Source organism: Canis aureus, chromosome 1 (assembly GCF_053574225.1).
Source record: "Canis aureus isolate CA01 chromosome 1, VMU_Caureus_v.1.0, whole genome shotgun sequence".
NCBI lineage: Eukaryota > Metazoa > Chordata > Mammalia > Carnivora > Canidae > Canis > Canis aureus.
In genome coordinates, this window is record NC_135611.1 from 43,343,751 (window position 1) to 43,365,026 (window position 21,276).

The following is a 21,276-nucleotide window of genomic DNA, read 5'->3' on the forward strand; positions in this document are numbered from 1 at the left end:
CTTCTGACACTTTTGTTCTGTTTCCACTGCTGTAGGCTGGATTCATTGCATCTTGTGGCAGTACAGACCTTACATTTGTTGCCATTAAAACACACACACACACACACACACACACACACACACACACACATATATATAGCAGAATTGATGTCAAAAACTAATGATAAATATCTAGCGCTTAGAAATTTTGTCTTCTTTCGAATGGTAGGATTTACTGTTCTACATTTGTCAGATATCCTTATGACACACATGTTATAATTCTTTCTTTTACTAGAAAGGGGAAAGCAATTAATACAGTGAGTACAGTCACTTTATTATGTAATAAAATTACTAGTTTTAGGTACCACATGATATATAAAACCATCAACACTCATCCTCAAATTTGCATAACTAGAAAAATTTGCAACAAATTATCAAACCTATGTCTCTTCATCCACTTTTTTTCCATGACTTTTTGAACAGCTCAGCAGATGACTGTGTTTATAACTTTTAAAGCACCTTTTGTCATCATCTCACTGAGCTTTGAAATTATCCAGAGTGAGAACAGTCCACATTTTATAAGCCAGGGGTCCTAAAATGCACAGATGTTGCATAGGACATCCACTGTCATAGGCCACGTGTAGGAGGGGAGTGGGGGCTCCAGTGCTTTACCCCACTCCACACACCTCTCTAGAAAAACCACTGATCTACACACTACAGAAAACAATAAAACTCTGAGGCATCAGTCCTCTTCCCCTTCCCTCTTACCCCAACGACTATCGCATTGGAAAAGGTTCCTTCAAGCCAAAATAGGAATAAAGAGTAAACTGTTTGTAGGATCATAGTCTGATTCTGAATTTTTTTTCAAATTTACCCTGTATAATTTCACCTTATTTTCAATATGTGTATGTATCTCACCCGAAGAACTTTCACGTTTCATAGGCTCAAAGGAATATCTGCTTTATAACCTAATTATCTTCCCCTACACTTTTGTAAGGCACCTGCTACTTTCCTTCTCATCACTTCATCAATGAGGTCACCGAGACACAAAATGGCTCAGGAATTTGTGCCCAGAAAACAGCAAAGACAGACATGGACAGAAAAATGGAATTCCATCTCAGTATTCCATCCACCCTAATAAAGATGTACAACTTAAGTTGGATATCCTTGGCATTGGGTATACTCCCAATCAGAGGGGTTTTTTGGCCAGGGAGGAAGTCTATGCCCACATAATCAGCAAGGATCTGTCTTTTTATCTAACCAGGCTCTTTCTGGCATGACAGTGAGAATTCAACCAGAAACATTTGCACTGAAGCCTCAAAAATCAGCCCAAGACACTCAGCATGAGAGGGAACCATGAGATTACAGGAGCTTCAGTGAAACTGGTGGTCCCTGGTTAGAGGGAGAAACTCTGCCTTTCTAGAGCTGAGAGCATGCTATAGGCCATGAATATCCATATTCTCATCTGTATTTGAAAGTTAAGAGTGCTTCACTGGAAATTACTGCTATGCACATCGAATGCATTGTAAGCAAGGAAGGCGGAATTGTGAGAGATTAGTAAGATGGCTGTAGTGCCAAACCACAATGATCACCTGCTGGAGAGAATAGAAAAACAAAAAGCCAAGTATAACATTACTTTTAATCTCTCTTGACAAAGACCAGAGAAAAACCCTATTAAATTTAGAGATTTTTATACCTAAAAGTACACATTTGAAGCTGGAGGATGTGGCATTAGAATAGTGACAAAGAAGTAATATTTTCATATTCTTATAGATGATTATTTTTATGGCTTAATGAATATACATGTTTAAATGTATGCTTAATTCATAATTACTTTATTAATTGCATAATTCAGTCACTATAAAATTAATTTTTAAGCTGCCATAACAGTTCACTGCTAATTCTCTTCTAAAACACAGTTTATTGTTAGAGAAAGAACAGTGGTGGAGAATGTGGTTCTAGTCCACACGCTGCCACTTACCATTAATCTTATCATGTCAAAAACTCCCTGGTTCTCATTGCCTCATTTTGCTTAAAGACTTTCTAGATATTTAAGGGCTTTCTAGTTGGGATAAGTAAACTCCTGGTTGGCTTATTTGACCATAGCATACAGTTCTTTGTCACCATCATCATGATAACCTTGCGCACTGTCACTGCGTTGTATTGTCCTTGGTGATTGAAGGGCAGCTTGATAACTGTATTCCCAACTGGACACTGAATAACCATCAAGGTCACATGAATGCAGACACAAACCAAACAGAGATCTTTGTCTTTTTTCTACATGAAAGATGGCACCTTAAAATAGCATGGACTCATCTGGGAATGCTAGGAAAAGAGATCACTGTGATTCCTTGCTATAGACTCATAAAACTAAAAGGAAGTGCAAGCATATTGAAAAGACCCTGAGTTAAGCTGGCATTTGAACTTTAAAGTGTAGTTAAAAATAAAGACCAAACCCTTACATTTCTGCCTCTTACCTTGCAGCCTCTGCATCACATTGGCAATGTCCCGAGGAGACCGTGAGGTCGTCCTGGAAGTTGCCATGGTGCTTCCTGTAGCATGAAACCAACACCAGAGACTCTTCACCTAGGGCAGTGTAGCAGTACACCACTCAAGAAAACATCCTGGAGCTTCTCTAGATCTTTTGAGTCATACACGAATCCCAAGGAACTTGGGACAGAGAGCGAGCGAGCGAGGGGCAGTGCTTCCAGAGATTGAAGATTGAATCCCTTTTTCTTTTTCTTCTTTTATTTTAAGACTGTTCTCTTAAATGAACTCAGGAACCTGAAAAACAAATTAAAATATACAGCATTAATATATATATATATATATATATATATATATATATATATATATATAATATACCCTCATGTAAAAAGAAAACACTTTTTATTCAGTTCGATAGATGATTCATTACCAAGTAAAACACTTTTAAAGTATTAGGCAAATGTTAAGAATCCTTATATCTGACAAAATAAATGCATACATGAGAGATATATAATAAAGTGGGTTGCTAAAAAAGAAATATTTGCTTATTCTGTGTTTTCTTTTTAAGCTATAATCTCTCTCCATTCATCTATGAAAGTGAATGTACTGTGAAGCCAAAACATTAAGTCCTATTTCTCAATATTCCCAGTTCTCTTATAGATGCTATTTCCGCCTGCTTTGTACATACATTTTGCTGTTTCATCTGTACACTTTCCAGGAATGATATTAAGTCTTAGCTTCTAGATAAGCATTGAGTAATGCATAGAATTGTTGAATCACCAAACTGTATACCTGAAACCAATGTAACACTGTATGTTAACTACCCTGGAATTAAAATTTTAAAAAATAAAAATAACTTAAAAAAATCTTAACTCCTAATAACAATTTGCTGAATTAAAACACTAAAAATATCAAAGTATTTCATTCTAAAAATGTGAGTTTCAAATATTCTGATTTTAGAAGTCAAAATGGATATTATATAGCTTCTTTCCTTCCCATAAAGACTCCAAAGTCAGTTGTAAAGCTAGGGTAGGGGTGGCCTGAGCAGAGAGGCCATTTCCCTTCTAACCCCTTCCTGAATTCTCCATTTTGGGCAAGTTCATTATTCTGGACTGGGCAAGAAGAAAAAGAGATAGAAGAGTAGTTGATGAAAGCTTGATATTGATACATCTACTTTGAACAAGGATTTCCTTACCCTAAGGTTAGTTGAAGAGAAGATTTTGCTATGAGAGGATAAATAATGAAGAAAGGAGAAGAGGGTGAACGTGCACCCAGAAAGAGAAGCTCAACCAAGGGGCCACACTAAGGCACCCCATGCAAGATGACACTTTATACAATTCCCACTTATTAAGATGAAGGTGAAGAAAAAGGATGGGATGGGGGCAGGGGAGGATGGCAAAAGCAAACCTGTAAAGAAAACACATACATGTGGGATGGTCCATCTGCTGGAAGGAAAAAAAGAAACCAAAAAGAGTCTATGATGTTATCAAAAACTATATCATGACCTGAATGTATGGTCATAGAAGCAGTATTTTTTATGAGACATTGGTTGTATAAAAAAGTCTAAATACAAATTACAATTGACTTTAAAAAGGCATTATTAATACTAGTATACATGGTATCTGGTTAGAATGCATGAATGCAAAGCGGTACTACCTATTTTAGAATACTATCTGGAAAAAGATGCAAAACATTGCATAGGTTGCTGTCCTGTGTGAAAAGGCATCAGAAAAGTATAGTGGAGCAAGATAGGATGTACTAGTCACTTAACAGGTTAGGATGAAGTAGTGCAGTGAACAGCCTTAATTGGTAAGAAGGCACAAGCGGACTTCTCTCGGCTACTTGAAAAGATATTTAGAAGGATACTTGGCAGCTTCTGGGCTAGAGAGGTACCTCTCAGTGTGTAGGTTTCCAATGGACCTCTGAGGAGAAATAATTACTTATGGCTAGCCTATCATGCATTAAGGCCTTAAGCCCTGCTGGAATTGTGTACCCATTAGCAGCCTTCATCTCTTGAGGGAAAACATTCCACCTGCCTACATCCAAAAGCTACCATAATTTGGAGACGAATAAACAATGGGAAGTGCCTAAAATCTTACAACTGGCTCCTCTACACTGTTAGAAAGTTAAGTTTTCCAAATGCAAGAATATAACTTTCTGAACTCTAGCTAGCTAGCTAACTACATACATAGAGATGAGGGAAGAAATTCATTTTAATTCAGCTATCCCAAGCCAGCCCCTGCCCAGCACTGACGTTCATAGAAGATATGTCTCCTATCATCAATCAAGAATTATGGAATAAAAAAGGATTTCTCTCAATTACTGCATTACAGATCACCATGTTTCTACCTTCTTCTAGTTCACATTCATGTTACACAATAGATTAATTTTGAACTCTCTCTCTCCTTCTCTCTCGTATGTGTGTGTGTGTATTTGAGATATATTTGATATACACATAAGAGATATATACATCTTATGATGGCCACGTAACACTCAGAATTTCTCTGCTTATGTCCAAAGTCAGGTTATGTATCCAGTCTTACTTCTACAGTATAACAAAAGCATTCTGAATGTCAGAGTTCAATGCTGGGGGTACCAAGATGAATATGACATAGATTCTATTTTTTGAGGAGTTTAGAATATAGTGGGAGATACAACATAGAAAAACAACCAGTATAACAATACTACAGGCAAGTGCAAATATAGAGATGGAAAATGCAAATAAAAAGTTGTTAACATAATCAGAAAATTCTCAGTGTCCTGGGAGGGAGCCTACCCCTGAACTGAGTCTTGGTAAATGAGTCAGGTCTAGTGAGGAGAAAAATATGAAAGACACAGTTCAGACAGAGTGAATAGTTCAAGCAAAGTCATGGACACAAGAAACAACATGACTCTATGTGGGGGTACCAAGAGTTAGATTGTGAAGGACTCTACCAGGTGACACTCTGGAGCTGAGGCTGGAGAAGGAGGTAGCATCAAATGATTGAGGGCCCTGTGTGCTATGCTTACAAGCTTGGTCCTGATTCTCTGGGAAGCAAAAGGAATCCTCTGCAGAAATTTAAACTCTAAGTGCCCAAGTATAATTTAGATTATTCTAAATACAGTTCTTTTTTTTTTTTTTAAGATTTTATTTATTTATTCATGAGAGACACACACACGGCGGGGGGGGGGGGGGGGGGGGAGGGCAGAGACATAGGCAGAGGGAGAAGCAATCGCCATACATGGAGCCTGACGTAGGACTCAATCCTGGGTCTCCAGGACCAGGCCCTGGGCTGAAGGTGGCGCTAAACCGCTGAGCCACCCGGATTGCCCTCTAGATACAGTTCTTAAGGGTGTATTTAAAGGAGACAAGACTGAAAGATCCAGAAAGATCAGTTAGGAAAGTATCTCAGAAGTCAAGACAGGAGATGATAGACTGAAATAGGACAATGAGTAGAGGGTAGAAATCTGAAAAATCAGGGAGGGGAGACAGGAAGCAGTTGGTGGGGTTGTCAGAGTCTCTTGGATGACTCTCGTGATTCTGACTTGAGATGTTGTGGGCCATGTACCACCAATTGATCTTAGCAGCCAGAAGGGCTATGCAGGTTTTACTTCTAATACTTTTCGCCTTATACACTCATGTCCTTGCCGAACAACTTCACCCCTGTGTGGGGCACTGTCAACTGAGCAGATTCAAAGTGTCCCTAAATACCTGGCCCAGGACTCACACTCTGCTTGAAGCCATCCCTAAACACTCCAGTAGAGACTCAGCACTAACAATCCATACTATTATAAATATGAGTTTTCTTACATTCATCATCATGGTTAACCTTACACTCTAAGTAGACTGTGAACATTCTGCGGGCATGGTCTGTAAGTCATTTTGTTTTGACATCCCACCCATCAATGCCAAGTACATCCCTGAGAACATCCTAGGCCCTCAATACATGTATTTGTTTTAGCGTCAACTTCATAATACTTTCCCTTGATGAGAGAACCCCAGAAAACCCCTCCCACCTCACTGCAAAAGAAGTTAATGCAATATCCTTCCTTTTTCAGACATAAGATAAAATATTTTGCTTTCATCATCCATGTATACACACATTTCCTCCTTTGTGAAATTATGGTATTCTTGTTTTTTACTGATACTTTCACTTGATGGGACATATGATCTGAAAATTTAATTTAAAAATATAAAAGAAGACTGGGGATTAGAAGGTAGGAGTTCTAGGCTTAGCTTTGTTCCAACTAGCTGGGTGAGTTTGAGCTGGTTCTGTGTATGGACCATTCCTCAATGGCCAATCACAGGGAGTGTGTACCGGGACATTCACACACTATGGACTAAGAAAGATCTAGAGCAGAGTCTTAGTTTTGTCCATATGACCTTAATAAAAAATTAACTTTTCTAAACACTTGTTTCTTAATCTGTAAAGTGAAGATATTTTATGCCAAATTAGGTTTAATTTTATCCTGCATAAGTTAAATTTAAAAAGATTATGATGTAATATGCTTAGCAGATTGTTTGGCATGTAGCAGAGTTCCAGCAAATAACTGGTTTCCACGTCCCTTCCCCCAGCCTCGGTTTCTCCACCTGCAATAGGAGAAATGGACCCAGAATGGAGAGGCACTCTCCAGCATCCTCATCAGTTCCAAAACCAATGGCAGCATAGGTGACAGGTGAAATAATGACTGGTACAAGGTCACGAGAACTTGAAATTCTTTCCAAGAACTGACGGATTACCTAGTAGTGCTCTTGCTGTGGGCCTGACCTATAAAGCCAGAATGTCAGAGGAAGACCCAGCACCATCAACGAGCTCACTACTCCCAGGGAAATTGAAAAAAAGTTTTAATAGGTGCAAGAGATTGTGGGCAGGGGTGGTGGTTGGGAGGGGTCCAGTACTGGGATGGAAAGGGAGAATCAGCTAGACACCGATAGATTGTGTACCAATGAGCAGTTCCAGAACAATCTCCAAATCCTTCCAGGAGAAGGAACGAAGATCGCACTGCAGCTAAGTACATCTACCACGCCTAGCAGAGAATCAAGAGCCCATGCTTACTTCATACATCAAAAATATATTGAGAAACTATTCATAAAGGACATTAGTACTGAGTAAATAGCTGTGAACAAGACAGATAAGCCCTTCTTAAAGCTTATGTATCCAGAGAGAGAGAGATGTTATCAATAATACCACAACAAAGTAGGGTGAGTTTTGTCACAGAGTAGTCCAGGGAACTGTGAGAGCAAACTGAATACCCAATCAATAACCATCTGCTGCATTTATTGCGCAGAATGCAGGGGGAATGTATACTGTCTGCTATGTAGGATGTTCCTATCTGAACAACATACTCTTCTTAGCAGCCCCTGTGAGAAGCACAGGAGTGAATCATCAAAACCCGACTTCTCCAGTCTCTAAGCAGAATGGACAACTGGCTGCTAAAGCAGTTTCTTGCTTGTGGTCCTAAAAAGAAATGCAGAAAACATTAGGAAGAGCACTGCTGGGCTCTAAGAACACATCATAAACCAGCACAACTACAATTGTAGGTATTGGGAAACTACAGCAGAAAATTGCAAACCCTGTGACCACTAGAGATGATGTGGTTCATTTCTAACTGAAAACGATGTACCGTAAAACACAAACAGATACACAGTAGAGTAGGAAGCATAAATGTTACTAAAATAGATGTCTAAATATGTAGAAGAATAGGACCCCTATTAAAATTCGCTACTAAACAAAAATAAAAAAGCTAATAACTACATCTCCACCCCGTTCTCTCTAAGTCCTTTGCGGGAGTGAGTCACATGAGTGTCTAATTTTAAATTTAATTATTGTTTTTCTGTATTCATCCTTTAGCAATGGTGTTAATTAATAATCATGAAGAAGGCTGAGCAGTAGAGAAGGAGAGGGACATCTGGAGTTAATATAAATACATAACTTATGTATGTATATGGGCTATCGGTGAATAGTACTGTGAATTATTCACAATTATGAACAGGGTAACAAATAGGAATCGGTCCTTTTTCTGGAAGAACAAAAATGTAAAGAAATAAGCAAACGACAAAGTACAGAGCTGACCAGCATGACAGATAGGAAGTGTCATTATTCAATTCTTTTTGGTTTAACTTGGAGTATAAATCAGGCCCAACGATATCTGTTACCTTCCTCCTCTTTTTGTTAGAGTATATATCACACCCCTTGCCAAATAACTAGATCTGGCTAGATCGGATCACAAGGAGGGACACATACAACACATATAAGAGGAGGAGAAATGTAGATTCCTTCACAGGGGAATCTTGGGCCCCATTGCCTATCATGGGGTGTGGCTGCAGTGTCTAGAGCTGAGAAAACACTACCAACCTCGCCCTGCCATGGGCCTCTTACATCCTGTTCAGTTATGCCTCCTTTCATTTCCAAGAAGCTGTGTGTGCGGCATACTTCTCAGAGAGTGGGTCCTAGTGTGGCATCCTGCGCATTTAATGCAAGGCATTCTTGCAAGATTCTGAATGGTAAACTACCTTTTCCCAACCCCTGCTCCCTTGCAGGAAGGAATCAAGTGACAAGAATTTTTGTATGGGGACAATGAGAAGAGAAACAAACCAGCTTGGGAAAAATCATTAGTTAAGAGAGATAAAAATGAGTCTATACTGTGATAGCTGAGCAAATAGTTTCAAAGGCCAGCGATATTACTATCTGAGTTTGTCTGAAGACGTGGTTTTATTTTCCGCATGAAACATATTAAGTTAGCATTGATCTGGTACATTTTGTTCTAAATTTGCCACAAGTAAGGAACACACTCAAAAACACAGGAAAAAAATAGCCATGTGTTTTATTACACTGTTCTGGCAATAATAGGTACTTTTTATCCCTATGATTTATCTTTTTCATCATGGGAAACAGCAAGCCTCTGAGAGAACCACCTTCATGACTAATGATTCAATCAGCATTTTATACAGATGTGGGTCATATTAATAACTGTTGTTTAAGTGAAAATTACTACACAGTCTGTTGCACAAGTCTGGCTTTTGTATACAAATGTTTCCTCTAGGAAAGGGGCTCTCAGATGAAGACAAAAATACAGACACTGAAGGAGAGAACAATAGTTCACTTAGAACTTTCTTAACGTTCACAGAAGGTCAGATACATGCAGGTTCTCCACCTCCCACTGAAAAGCTCGGAAATGAGCATCCCAGGATGCTAACGCTGGTTTCACAGCTGATGCTTCCCCCTAGGCTGGGCCTGAACTTGCAGCCTCCACACTCTGTCACCCCCCGCAGCACACCCAACCCCGTTTCCCGGATGGACTTTCTTTGCCTTAGGCTGAGAGCTGCTTTATTCTGCACTATTTTCCTGCCCTGTGCCATGCACCTGCCGCCCTGTGAACCACCATTTCACAGAACTCCTCCAGTAGCAAGGTAATATCTCCGTCTGCAATGTGTCTTTCCAGAGAGGAGATGAAAGTTATCTTGCCCTCTAGCGTAGGCACCGCCTGGAAGCCACTGCACGGTGACAGCTCGAGCAGTCTGAAGCCCTGGCCTCCGCACGGTCTCCAAGCCCTGGGCCGTGCTACTCATTTCCCCTCCCCCGCATCCCCCCCCCCCCCCGCCCCAAGCCCTTCCTAAAATAGTCGAGAGTGGAGGAAGGGAGGCTCCTAGATTTTGTCCAACGCCCCGCATCTCCCATCTGATAGTAGCAACAGTACCGACCATCACAACAAGAGGGTGGCTGCCTTTTGCTTCTGCATCACTGGAGCCCAAGAGAAGTGCCACAAGCGGAAATGACAATCCGAGAGGGGGATATTAATAGGGATATCTACGTACGAGATGTAGGGAGGACGCTCCCCACCTCCTTATCTCCTCATCCCTGAGTATCATACACGTACACACACCACCACCACCATCACCGCCCTCTCCCTCCCATTAAGCACGCACAACCCCAGTATGTAAGTACAAACTTGCTTACAATTTGCTGCAATTTGCTCAGCTTGCACCCACATTCGTATTCTCTCTCTCCCCCCTCTCTCACTCCTTCCTTCCACCTGTCTCTCTCTCTCTCTCTCTCTCTCTTTTTACCTTCACTCTCCCGGGCTCGTCCAGGTTCCCGGCAGCTACGCGAGCTCACGGCCGGCCGCGGGCTCCGGGAGGGAGCGCGGGCGCCGTGCAGGGCTGCGGGAGCCGGGCCGCCCTGGTTACGGAGCGCAGCGCGCCGGCCGGCTCCCTGCCCGCGGCAGATCCGCAGCCGCGCTCCCCCGGGGCCGCTCGCACACCCGCTCTCTGCTGCGCCCAGCCGCTCGGCGACTCTGCCCTCCCTCTGCAATCGGGTCCTCCCCTCCGAGGCACCCTGGGGTTTTAGGCCTCCCCCCCACTCTCCCCCGCCCCCCCGCACTAAAGCTCCTTTCCGAGGGGAAGGTCGGCCCGCAGGGTTCAGCCCCCGGGCAGGATGCGGGCACTACCCCTGCCGCCACACCCCTCCCCGGCCCGGCGCCCCGCGCCCTCCGTCCGGAGCCCCGCGCCCCGTTCCAGGAGGAGCAGGTCCCTGGAAGAGCTGGGGGCGGGGGCCTGGAGGCTCCCTCGCAGGCTTCCCCTACCTCCTGCAGATGCACGGCCTATGGCTCTCTCCGCGGCTGCAAACCCGAGCCGTGACCCACCCTCCCGGCGAACCTTTCCACAGGGTCCACCTCCGGGGGAGAGACGAGGAGAAGGAACGGTCGAGAGCCCCGGGAAGGAGATGCGCTGCACTAGCCGCTAACTTTTGCTTGGGGTTCCCGCTGCCCGGTTGACCTTTCTAAGCAGAATGTGTCTTGAAAGGCTGGGGTGGTTCCCTGATGGTCCCAGGAAGGAAGTGATGCAGTTCAGGGAGGACATTTAGCAGACTCCTTTTAAATCAACTTTCAAAAAGATCCTAACAGCTGACCTTTTGGCTCTCAGATCCATATTGAACAATTTTAGAGAGATTGGTCAGATTATAGACTTTTGCTGTTGTTTATAAAGCTTAGATTTTCTGAGAAGGCGCTTGACATCTTAATTCTATTTATTCTTGGTTATTCATTAAAATGATTCAGAAGAACCACCAGTCACTTTCTTCAGACTCCCTATATGCATGCTGCACATTGCAGAGCCATTTGTCATTTATCACGACCATGGTGTTGAGTTCCTGGTGTTGCCTAGTAGCGTTCAGGAGAATCTATTTTGTTGTGGTTTTATAGTCTCTAAGCAAAGTCAAACACAGTCTCCCTTCACCAGCAATGAAGCCCAAGTCCAACAGGATTATGGCAACCAAAATAATGGGACTATGTTGCAAGAATCTTAAGAATAATAATTACATCTCAAATTTTTAATCTGACAAAAAGAGTTTTCTATTCTCTAGATTTGCTAAATGGAAGGGTGGTCTTATAAAGTTGATGATGTTTCTCTTTGCTTCCTGTCTTTCCCTCACTTGCTGCCAACACTACATGATTTAGCTGTGCATTTTCTTCAAATTCTTTTTTCTTCCAGATCCCCTCAAAACAGCAATATCTGAAAGGAATCTGATAAACCAATCTGATGTGCCCTTTTTATTGGGTTTACATTTTTTAGAGACCAAAGAATGAATCTCTAATGGCAGAATTTGTTACACCAGGAAGTTGGGCCTGGAGAGGGCACAGTTTGGGGGAATTGTTTTCCATGTATACCCTGCTTCTGCCTCAGGGTGATACTCTTTATGGATTCCCAGAGCTCCCTGTGGAGATAACCTGCAGAGCCCTAGAGTGCAGTCATTTCAGATAGTGCTCTCTTTCTGTGTGGTCATGAGACTGGGTTCCAAGCTTCCAGGCCTGCCGCTCAGGGGAAAAGGATCAGCCTCTGCTCTCCCTCTTGGTTTCCATCTTTATAGAGCCAATTTACACTGAAGGCTTTCCAAGACAGGATAAGAAAGTCTATTTTACAAACTCAAAAGCTCTGTGTGTTTGTTGCCTTACTTGTAAATTCTGAGACTGAAGCATTGCTCCCACCAAGTGAAACTCCTTGATGAGACCTAGCCGCTGTCCTCCTAGGCTCAAGACTGGGGCCGTGGCTGGCACTGGTTCCCTGATAAGCTAACTTTCCATTCTCAACTCATCTCCATCCTCTGCACAAGGGCTAAGCACATTATAGACTTTGGGAAAATGCTTGTCTTTTTCATAGCCCCTCCTCCGGGGGAGGTTTGTTACAGCCCCAATAATTCAACAACTGATGCTTGAACACTCTATGCCAAATGTTGTCCTAAGTACTGTGGTTATAGGGTAAGCAAAACCTGCCCTAGTTCCTGCCTTCACAGAGCTTACCATATGATTAGGAATAGAGCCATTCATCAGAGAAGCACACAAATAATTATAAAACCCAAACCTCCAAGAAACGGCATGTGTTATGAGAGCCTGTGGTGAATTTATTTAATTAATTACATTAATTCAGTTTAATGATCAGGAAGACTGCTAGGAAGTGATCTGCAGGAGGACTGGCATTAACTAGGTGAAAGAGGGGTAGAGTGCAGTGAGGAAGAGCACTCCAGTCAGAGCGAAGAGTATGGGCAAAGGACTATGGAAGAAAAGGGCATAGTGCATTGGAGGAAGTGAGGAGGTCCACTGTCACTGTAGAAGATACAGCAAGGGAAAGGATGGAACTTTGCAAACAATGGGCCCCATGAGGCTCAAAAGGAATGAAGGACAGACTGGGCAGGCCTGAAAGAGCAGCCTGAATTGATGAGCCTTCACATGAAGCCATTAAAATGTTTTCACTAGGTGGTACAACATGATCAAACTCATGTTTTGAAATGTTTCATATGGTTATAATATGAGAACAGATAAGACATGGGATAAAAATGGGTACAAGTGGATCATTTAGAAAGCTGCTCCGGTATCCCTTAGGAAGATCATAGCATTCATAATAGATGGTGGTAGAAACAGTGGATGGATTCAAAGGGAATTTAATGGATGAGATATATGGGACATAAGGCCATGTGTGGCCAAAGGAAGTCAGAATAGTAAAATGATTAAAGACTTGGGTTTGAGTGCAAGAAAGCCCTACGTTTGGATCCTAACTCCATCGTTAGCTATCTGTGTGATTTTTAGCTAGTAATTTAACCTCTCACAAATTCAGATTTTACAAACCTATAATTGGAATTATAACAGTATATCTCATTCATAGGGCTATTGTGGGGACTAAATGAGTTGATACCTGGAAAGCACTTTATACTTCAGTGCCTGGCATGTGGCCAGATGCCAGGAAATACAATATAATTATAATGCATCATGATCATAGTTATAGCTATTACTATTATTCTAGATGCTTCTTAAGTTGGCAAATAAAGGGAAAACAGTCTCTACTTCACTTTGCAACAGGCTGATTGGATGAGGATATCAGTTCCTAGGAGCAGTAAAATATAATTGTGGGACATCACAGGCTGAGAGACAGCTGCCAGGGTAGCAATATCCACTTTTCTCCTCCATCAGTCCTCCTCATCTGTCTTCTCTTCATACTCTTTTAGTTTACAGAGAGACACATTCTCATATAGCATGGCAGCTGGACCCCCAGTATCTCCTCTCTGCATTAATAGGAGGTGCTAAAGAACAGCAAAAATTCACAGGCTGGGTTCAATTCAGTTTTTCCCAATGCCTGCATCATTCTGCTATATGTATTTGTAAATTTAGAGTTCTAGTGCCCACATGAAATCAGCAAATAATCATTTTTTCAAAGATTTTATTTATTTATTTATTTATTTATTTATTTATTTATTTATTCACGAGAGACCCAGAGACATAGGCAGAGGGAGAACGAGGCTCCCTGTGAGGAGCCCAATGAGGGACTGGATCCCAGGATACCAGGATCAAGACCTGAGCCAAAGGCAGACACTCAACCACTGAGCCACCCAGGTGCCTCAGCAAATAATCATTTTTATTTCTATTATTTCTTTTTTATTTTATTTTATTTTTTTATTATTTCTTTTTTATATGATTGTGTTAACACTAAGGCCAAAACTTGCCTTAATTAAAATATGTTGTTTATTTATCGAAGGGATTTGCTTTAGGGGCTTATAGGAAGTGTATCTTTATAGCACAAGAACATGTGCAGCTCAAAACTGGATTTTCTCTTCCACTTCTCTCCCCTAGTCTTAAGACTCTTCAAAACACACTTCTAGGCAAAGAGCAGGGAAACTTTAAACAAAATAGCTTTCTTACTGTTTAAAGGTCAAGAGACTTGTAATTTTCAAGATCTTGATATAGTCAGGAATAGTCTGGCTGGAGTAATTTCTGCTGGTGGAGTTTGCTAACAAGGGATGAAAGACAGACCAGGTAAGAAGGGTTGACTTCTGCTGGCAAGGAAGCCTCAGAAGGATTTGGAGTTCAAAGTACTAAGCTCACCCAAATTCTCCAAAATGCCTCTTTCCCAATTAAAGGACCCACTTTAAGTAAATGTCTTCACTTTCACATAAGAGCAAGGCTTTGAATTCATCTTGCATTATGAGGTTGCAGCCTGTGGCAATAGATCTTAGGTCTGATTTTTGGTTATATTAACAATACAGCTGTAAGCATAAGGGTCCTAGAAGCTTTCTGGGTCTTTGGTCATGCCTCGATCCAAGACTGTAAAGTTCTTGGTCTTGCCATTTTCTTTCTTTATGATCTCTATTATAGTCAGAAGTAGTTGACTAGGTCAACTACCCATAGTTCTCTAGGTCTCATTTCTATTCCACAACAATAGCCAGTGTGGGTTCCTGAATCCTTGACTTCAATAAGCCCTTACTTTTAGGCATCTATAGGTGTTATTTTAAGTAACCGTTAGTCACTACCTACCTGTCTCCTTAGAATTCTGTTTTACATAGGAATGAGATTATCACTGCATGCAAACCCAATCAGATCAACCAACCGACACGAAATTCTCATCTTGGTAGATCTGGAACAATCTTGGAGTGCAATATTGTGCTAAATTCATTAAAAGAAAAATCAAAACAACGTGAGGGTTTGATTTGGGGATTCAGGGGCTCAAAAGTTGTTGGTAAAGCTAGAGAAGTGACCATTAGTGTGGCTGCCACTGGAGGTACAGTCCAGAACTCAGCAACTTGCTGCTGCCACCTAGAGGTCAAGATAATGCATCAAATGGCCAGCAGTACCACAATGCCCCTGCTCTGAGGCTCCCTCTGATGATGGAGCTTGGCATTCCATCAGCCATTGTAGAATGAATGAGGATGGATGGAATGAATGAATGCCCATCGAGGTGGGAGGGGCAATTATTCCGTGTTTCCTTTGCTTTCATATGTCTTGTGAGAGCGAGGGCAAAGTGCAAATTTCATCCAAAACCCCTAGGAAAGGGAACCAAACTTCCAGCTCCTGAACATAGAATGGATTGTGAATGAAGGTTATTTGCCAACAAAAGTGTTCAGTACGAGCACAGAATTAAGGTAAATGGGATCATACAAACATTTATTTAAACCAAAACTCACAGAAATTGCAGTCTAAGACACTGATTTTTTTAAATTTTTTGACTCATTTAATATTGTTCTAGAATTCTAAAAGCTAGGATTTTAAGACTATTTTTAAAAAACAAAACATTTAGCTTACTGATATATTTTAAGATAAAATCATTAATTCCTCAGTGTGGTTTTCTTGCCACTTTCTCCCTATGATTCCTTCAGAACCTGTTCTTCTTAGATTGTTGTTGTTGCTCTCCTACTTTAGTCATCCAGTCCCATGATCATAGTTTTGATTTTGTCCTTATCAATAATGACAATTATTCCATATTGATAATATCAATTGTTAACACCCCATTCTCTGACCATTTCTTTTTTTAATTCAGACCACACCATCTAGTGCTCCAATTCCAATAATCCCTCAACTGAGCAGGACCTTATATCCATTGTTAGGGCCACCATATACCCTATGATGCCTTAGAATTAATGAGTTTTCAAGACACTTCACTTTAATCTTTTGGAAACTACTATAATAGACTATGTTTTGATAAAACAAGACATTTGAATGCCATCTTCCAGAAAATAATTATAATATATATACAAATCATAAATATCAGATATGAATGGTGCCCACTTGAAAGGGGTACCCTAAGGTGTATATTGTGTGTAACCTACATTAACCATATATGGCAGCTTGGGGACTATTGATCCTACCATTGTTTTTCATTCTTATCATCCTTTTTATGTTTATTACTCTTTAACCGGTTTAAATTCCATATTTAATCATTACATTCACCTTCTTGCATTTGTCCTCAACTACTTTTCCTCTTACTTTGTCCTATTCACTTGGCTAAACCTCACACCTTTTTAAATTCAACTCTACCTACTTGGTGCTTGCCCTCACACTGCTGAATACAGCTGGAGAAAACTCGATCACCCCAAATGGACTTTGCATTCACAATCACTAAATCAAATACCCTGGAATACTTTGTTTCTCTAATCAATACACCCTGACACTTCCCTAAGCAAATTTCATACTTCCTCCTGTTTATTCAAACTTCCAACATCTTTCTCCAAATCTAAATTTTCAACTTCTAACTTTTCTTCCTATTTTCCTTGAACATTTTAAGTAATCAAAAGAGAATTTTGAGAAGCTCCCACCACCATCTGCACTATCTGCATCAGTGCTATATATAATATGCAAAGTTGTCTTTTATTGCCACTAATGAACTCCTCAAGCTCTTAGCTAAGGCTAACTCCTCCACTTATATATTCAATCCATCCTTCCTGCCAATGATATTTTATGTCTTCTCAGAATCATTAATTTCTTTTCTCTTATTAGTTCATTCCCATAAGCATGTAAGCAGGTTATTATTTATCTCATATTAAAAAAAACAACAACCTTGATCATGACCTGAACTCCAAATACCACCCCTTATTTTCAAGCCAACTCTGATGGAGTTGTCTATACTCACTGTTGGCATTTCTCTCATACCCCTTGCTCTTGAAATCACAGCACCAACTTATCTAGTTACCAGTAACTCCTTCTTTGCTAAATTAAATGGTCTTGTCTCTGTCCCTATCTTGACCTATCAGAACCATTTGACTTATTCCCTCTCTTTTCTTTTTTTTTAAGGTTTTATTTATTTATTCATGACAGACACACAGAGAGAGAGAGGCAGAGACACAGGCAGAGGGAGAAGCAGGCCCCATGCAGGGAGCCTGATGTGGGACTCGATCCGGGGACTCCAGGATCACACTAGGCTGAAGGCAGGTGCTAACCCGCTGAGCCACCCAGGGATCCTCCCCTCTCTCTTCTTTAAAATGTTTTTCCTCACTTGCCTTCTGAACCCACCACACATTGTCCTCATGTTATTGCTTCTTCTGGCTACTCCTTCTTGGTCTCCTTTGATACTTTCTTCTCATCTCCTCCATGTCTAGACTCTGAAGGACCAACAATTCCATCCTTGGAGCTTTTCTGTCTTCCAGCTACACTAATTCCTAAGGGATCTTATGCTGCAATTTTATAAGAAATTCATATTTCCTTTTTCAATATCATGTATATGCTATGAATTCCTAAATTAAATATCTAGACAAGACCTCATTCCTGAACTCCAGACTTTAATATCCAATCATCTACTTGGGTTTCCACTAGGAAGTATAAAAGATATCCCAAATAAAATACTTCCAAAACTAAATTTGTAATCTTCTCTTCCAGATCTACTCCTGTTTCTTCTTTCCTCACATGATAGCTCCATCCTTCTCAGTTGCTAAAGCTAAAGCTTTGGTGTCACACTTAGCAATTCTTTTTTTTCCATTTTTCACCTTTGGCCAATCAGCATATCATGTTGATTCTATTTTTAAAAATATATCTATAGAACATACTTGTTCTTAGTTAACAAATTCTGAAATATTTATTAGTTGTAGGACATGTGTACCCAACATATTCTCAAGTGATTCAGAAAAAGTGTGATGAAAGACAGATTTAGAGGACAAAATGTAAATGATCAATGTATCTGGTTGAAAGGTACATGTACATGGGAGTTCTATGTAATAATCTTACAACTTTTCCCTTGATTACCAAAAACATATCTAAAATCCATTACTCATTGGCTCTACTGCTGTCACTGTGGATCATCATCACTTAACTTCAGGCCATTCTTAACATAAGGATCAAGTTAAATCTTATCACAGCATAAATCAAATGCTGTCACCCTTTGCTCAAAACTCCTCAGTAGTATTCCATCTTATTTAAAGACTCAAGTCCTTTTATTATTTGCACAGCCTACATTATTTGCCCCTACCTCCCCATTGGTTACCTAGTCTCAGCTACAATTCTTCCCTCAGTCACTGTACTGCAGACCACATGGACTCCTTGGTGTTCCTGAAGGTTACCAGACAAGCACCTGCCTCAGGACTTTTCCATGTAATATTCATTCTGCCAAGAAGTACAACTCTGAAAATAATTCAGAGGGCTTACTCCCCAATCCCTTTCAGGTCTTTTATTAAATGCCACTTTCTTCTAAGTCTTTCTTGGATGCCCTATATAAAAATTTAAAATATCCTCACTCTACCTTGAACTTTCAATCCTTCTCCATTTTTTTTTCTCCAGCATTTGGCACCCACATTTTATATTTTCTCTTTACTTGTCTAGTTTATTGTCTGTCGACCTTTAGAATGTAAGCTCCACAAGGGCAGATAGTTTTGTGTTTCTTAACTCTTATGTTCTCAACATTTAAAACAGACACAAAAGGGTGCCTGGGTGGCTCAGTCTGTTAAATGTGTGCCTTTGGCTCAGGTCATGATCCCAGAGCTGCACATCAGGCTCCCGGCTTGGCGGGGGAGCCTGCTTCTTCCCCTGTCCCTCACATCTGCTCATTCTCTCTCTCTCTCTCTCAGTTTACTCTCTCTCAAATAAATAAATAAAATATTAAAAATAAATAAATAAAACAGACACATGGGGTGCCTGGTTGGCTTAGTCAGTTAGGCATCCAACTCTTGACTTTGACTCAGGTCATGATCTCAGGGTTGTGAGATCAAGTCCGTATCAGGCTCTCCAGACTGGAGATTCTGGAGATTCTCTTCTTCTGCCCCTCTTCCTGCTCTCTCTCTCTCCCTCAAAAATAATTTTAAAAATTTAAAAATCTTAAAAATATAAATAAAATAGACACATAAAAGGCACTAAATAAATAGTTGTTGAATAGGTGAATGAATAATGTCCCAATCTTATTATACCTCATGGATTTCTGCATATCATCAATTATACCTGTAATGCTCTAATCAAAGCCAGTGGAAATTGGTTACCCAAGTCTCCAGGACATCTGGATACTCAGTGGATCACCAGCATAAGATAATCCCTTGTTTCATCATGTAAAGTGGTAGAAAATAATATTTTTCTTTCTTTTCAGCTCTTAATTTTACCTATTCTTCTTGGTTCACAATTTTGTAACTACTCTAAAGCACTTCTGCCACTGTACTTTTGCTCTGTTTAGGGATATATATATATTTGTGTGTGTGTGTGTGTGTGTGTGCCTCAAATAGCTTCTGATCTCTGAAATCTGATAAATTTGCTTCTGAGATTTTGTGTTCTTTTCATAGTTTCCTTGAGTTTGTGTTACAGTCTAGGTATATTGGAGTCTTGTCTTTTCTTGTTCTTCATCATGTGTTAATATCATCTACCCTTTCTCTGTCCTTATTTCTCTTTTTTAAAGGATTAAAGGACCTCTTTTTATGGATACTTCAAAAATTGATTTCATTGGCCATTATCATTCTGCTTCACTTGTGTATAAAGATTTCCCTAAATACTGTTTTAAACTGAGATTTTGTTTACAAGATAACTGTGCCAGTAATGACATCAGGTTGTAGATGAGTTTGCAATGGGAAAAGATCATGTGGATTGAAGAACCTCTTAATTGGACTCCCACAAAGAGTGTTCCAGACTAGCTGAATGAGCTCACTGGTACACACAGTTTTATTGGCCTATTGGAAATACTTCAAGGAGCCCCTGAGAATGAAAAGGAGATCCTTACTTGTATATTTCTTCCTCCTGGTTGATGTCCCTATCCCTACCTATTTCCAGCTGGAAAATTTGTGGGAAATCATCAGAATCAAGTTTCTGCGTGAACATGTGTTAGTTCAGACTCCTTATGATGCAAGCTGCAGAAAAGTCAGCTGAAATTGGCAAAAACAATACAGAAGACGTATTAGCTCATGAGAGTCTGAAAGGATAAATTTCAAGATTCATCGAAAGTTTCAGTCAAGGATTTGGTTTCAATAACTCACTGTTATGCTGCCCACATGTTGGCTTCTTTCTAAGACTGATTGCCCTATGGTTGTAGGGCAATAACATGCTGCATGCTTCTTGGTTTATCCATCTGTAAAGAAAGTGCTTGTGTCTAAAAGTTTCAGGCAAAGTTTACAACATTTATTCCAATTGAATCAGCTTAGATTATGTGCCTAATACCCTTCTTCTAATCAAGCCAAAAGGAATAAAATGTCCTCATTGGCTTTGGTCAATCAGAACCCATCCTTGGCATTACACTCAACACAGTATTTTTGCAAGTAAGTCTACATGAAACAAGTTACAGATGTCTGTATTTGTCAGAGTCCCAAAGGAACCAGAAATCATATACACCAAGTTAGGATATTTTGAGGTGAGATGTATTTGTTTTTGTTTTTATTTTATCCCAAAGACCAGATTACAAAGGTATAAATGGAGTATAGTAGAATTATAAGGCATAGCACAGGGACTTGGAGAATGCAACAGCAGAGCCATTACCAATCCCACACCCAAAAGGAAAAAGAGGAGGGAGAGATTACTAGAACCTCAAAGAAGAGCCGTATGGAAAGCAGCATGTTAAAGGGAACAGTGATCCGTTAGAAACACAGGTAATTTCAGAGGAGGTTGGAGGAAGCTAGT

General features: G+C 40.5%; 1 protein-coding gene and 1 long non-coding RNA gene across 14 annotated transcripts in view; one reads left to right on the forward strand and one right to left on the reverse strand.

The window, feature by feature from the left end:
• SYNE1 (spectrin repeat containing nuclear envelope protein 1) overlaps positions 1-11,221 on the reverse strand; it is a 448,999-nt gene extending 437,778 nt beyond the window's left edge. For 10 of the 13 annotated variants that reach the window (XM_077897071.1, XM_077897049.1, XM_077897055.1 and 7 more), the window contains exons 1-2: positions 11,029-11,219; positions 2,457-2,763 (exon numbers count right to left, since the gene is read on the reverse strand). In XM_077897071.1, coding sequence (XP_077753197.1) covers positions 2,457-2,523 — 67 coding nt within the window. In that variant the 5' untranslated portion in view covers positions 2,524-2,763; positions 11,029-11,219. Of the gene's footprint in view, positions 1-2,456; positions 2,764-10,513; positions 10,654-11,028 lie in introns of those variants that run through there. The other 3 variants (XM_077897102.1, XM_077897092.1, XM_077897011.1) reach the window with 2 other exon arrangements.
• The window catches only part of LOC144313820 (uncharacterized), an 85,659-nt gene continuing 74,555 nt past the window's right edge, over positions 10,173-21,276 (forward strand). The window contains exon 1 of the long non-coding RNA XR_013379436.1: positions 10,173-10,383. This is a non-coding gene — a long non-coding RNA (uncharacterized LOC144313820). The remainder of the gene's footprint in view (positions 10,384-21,276) is intronic.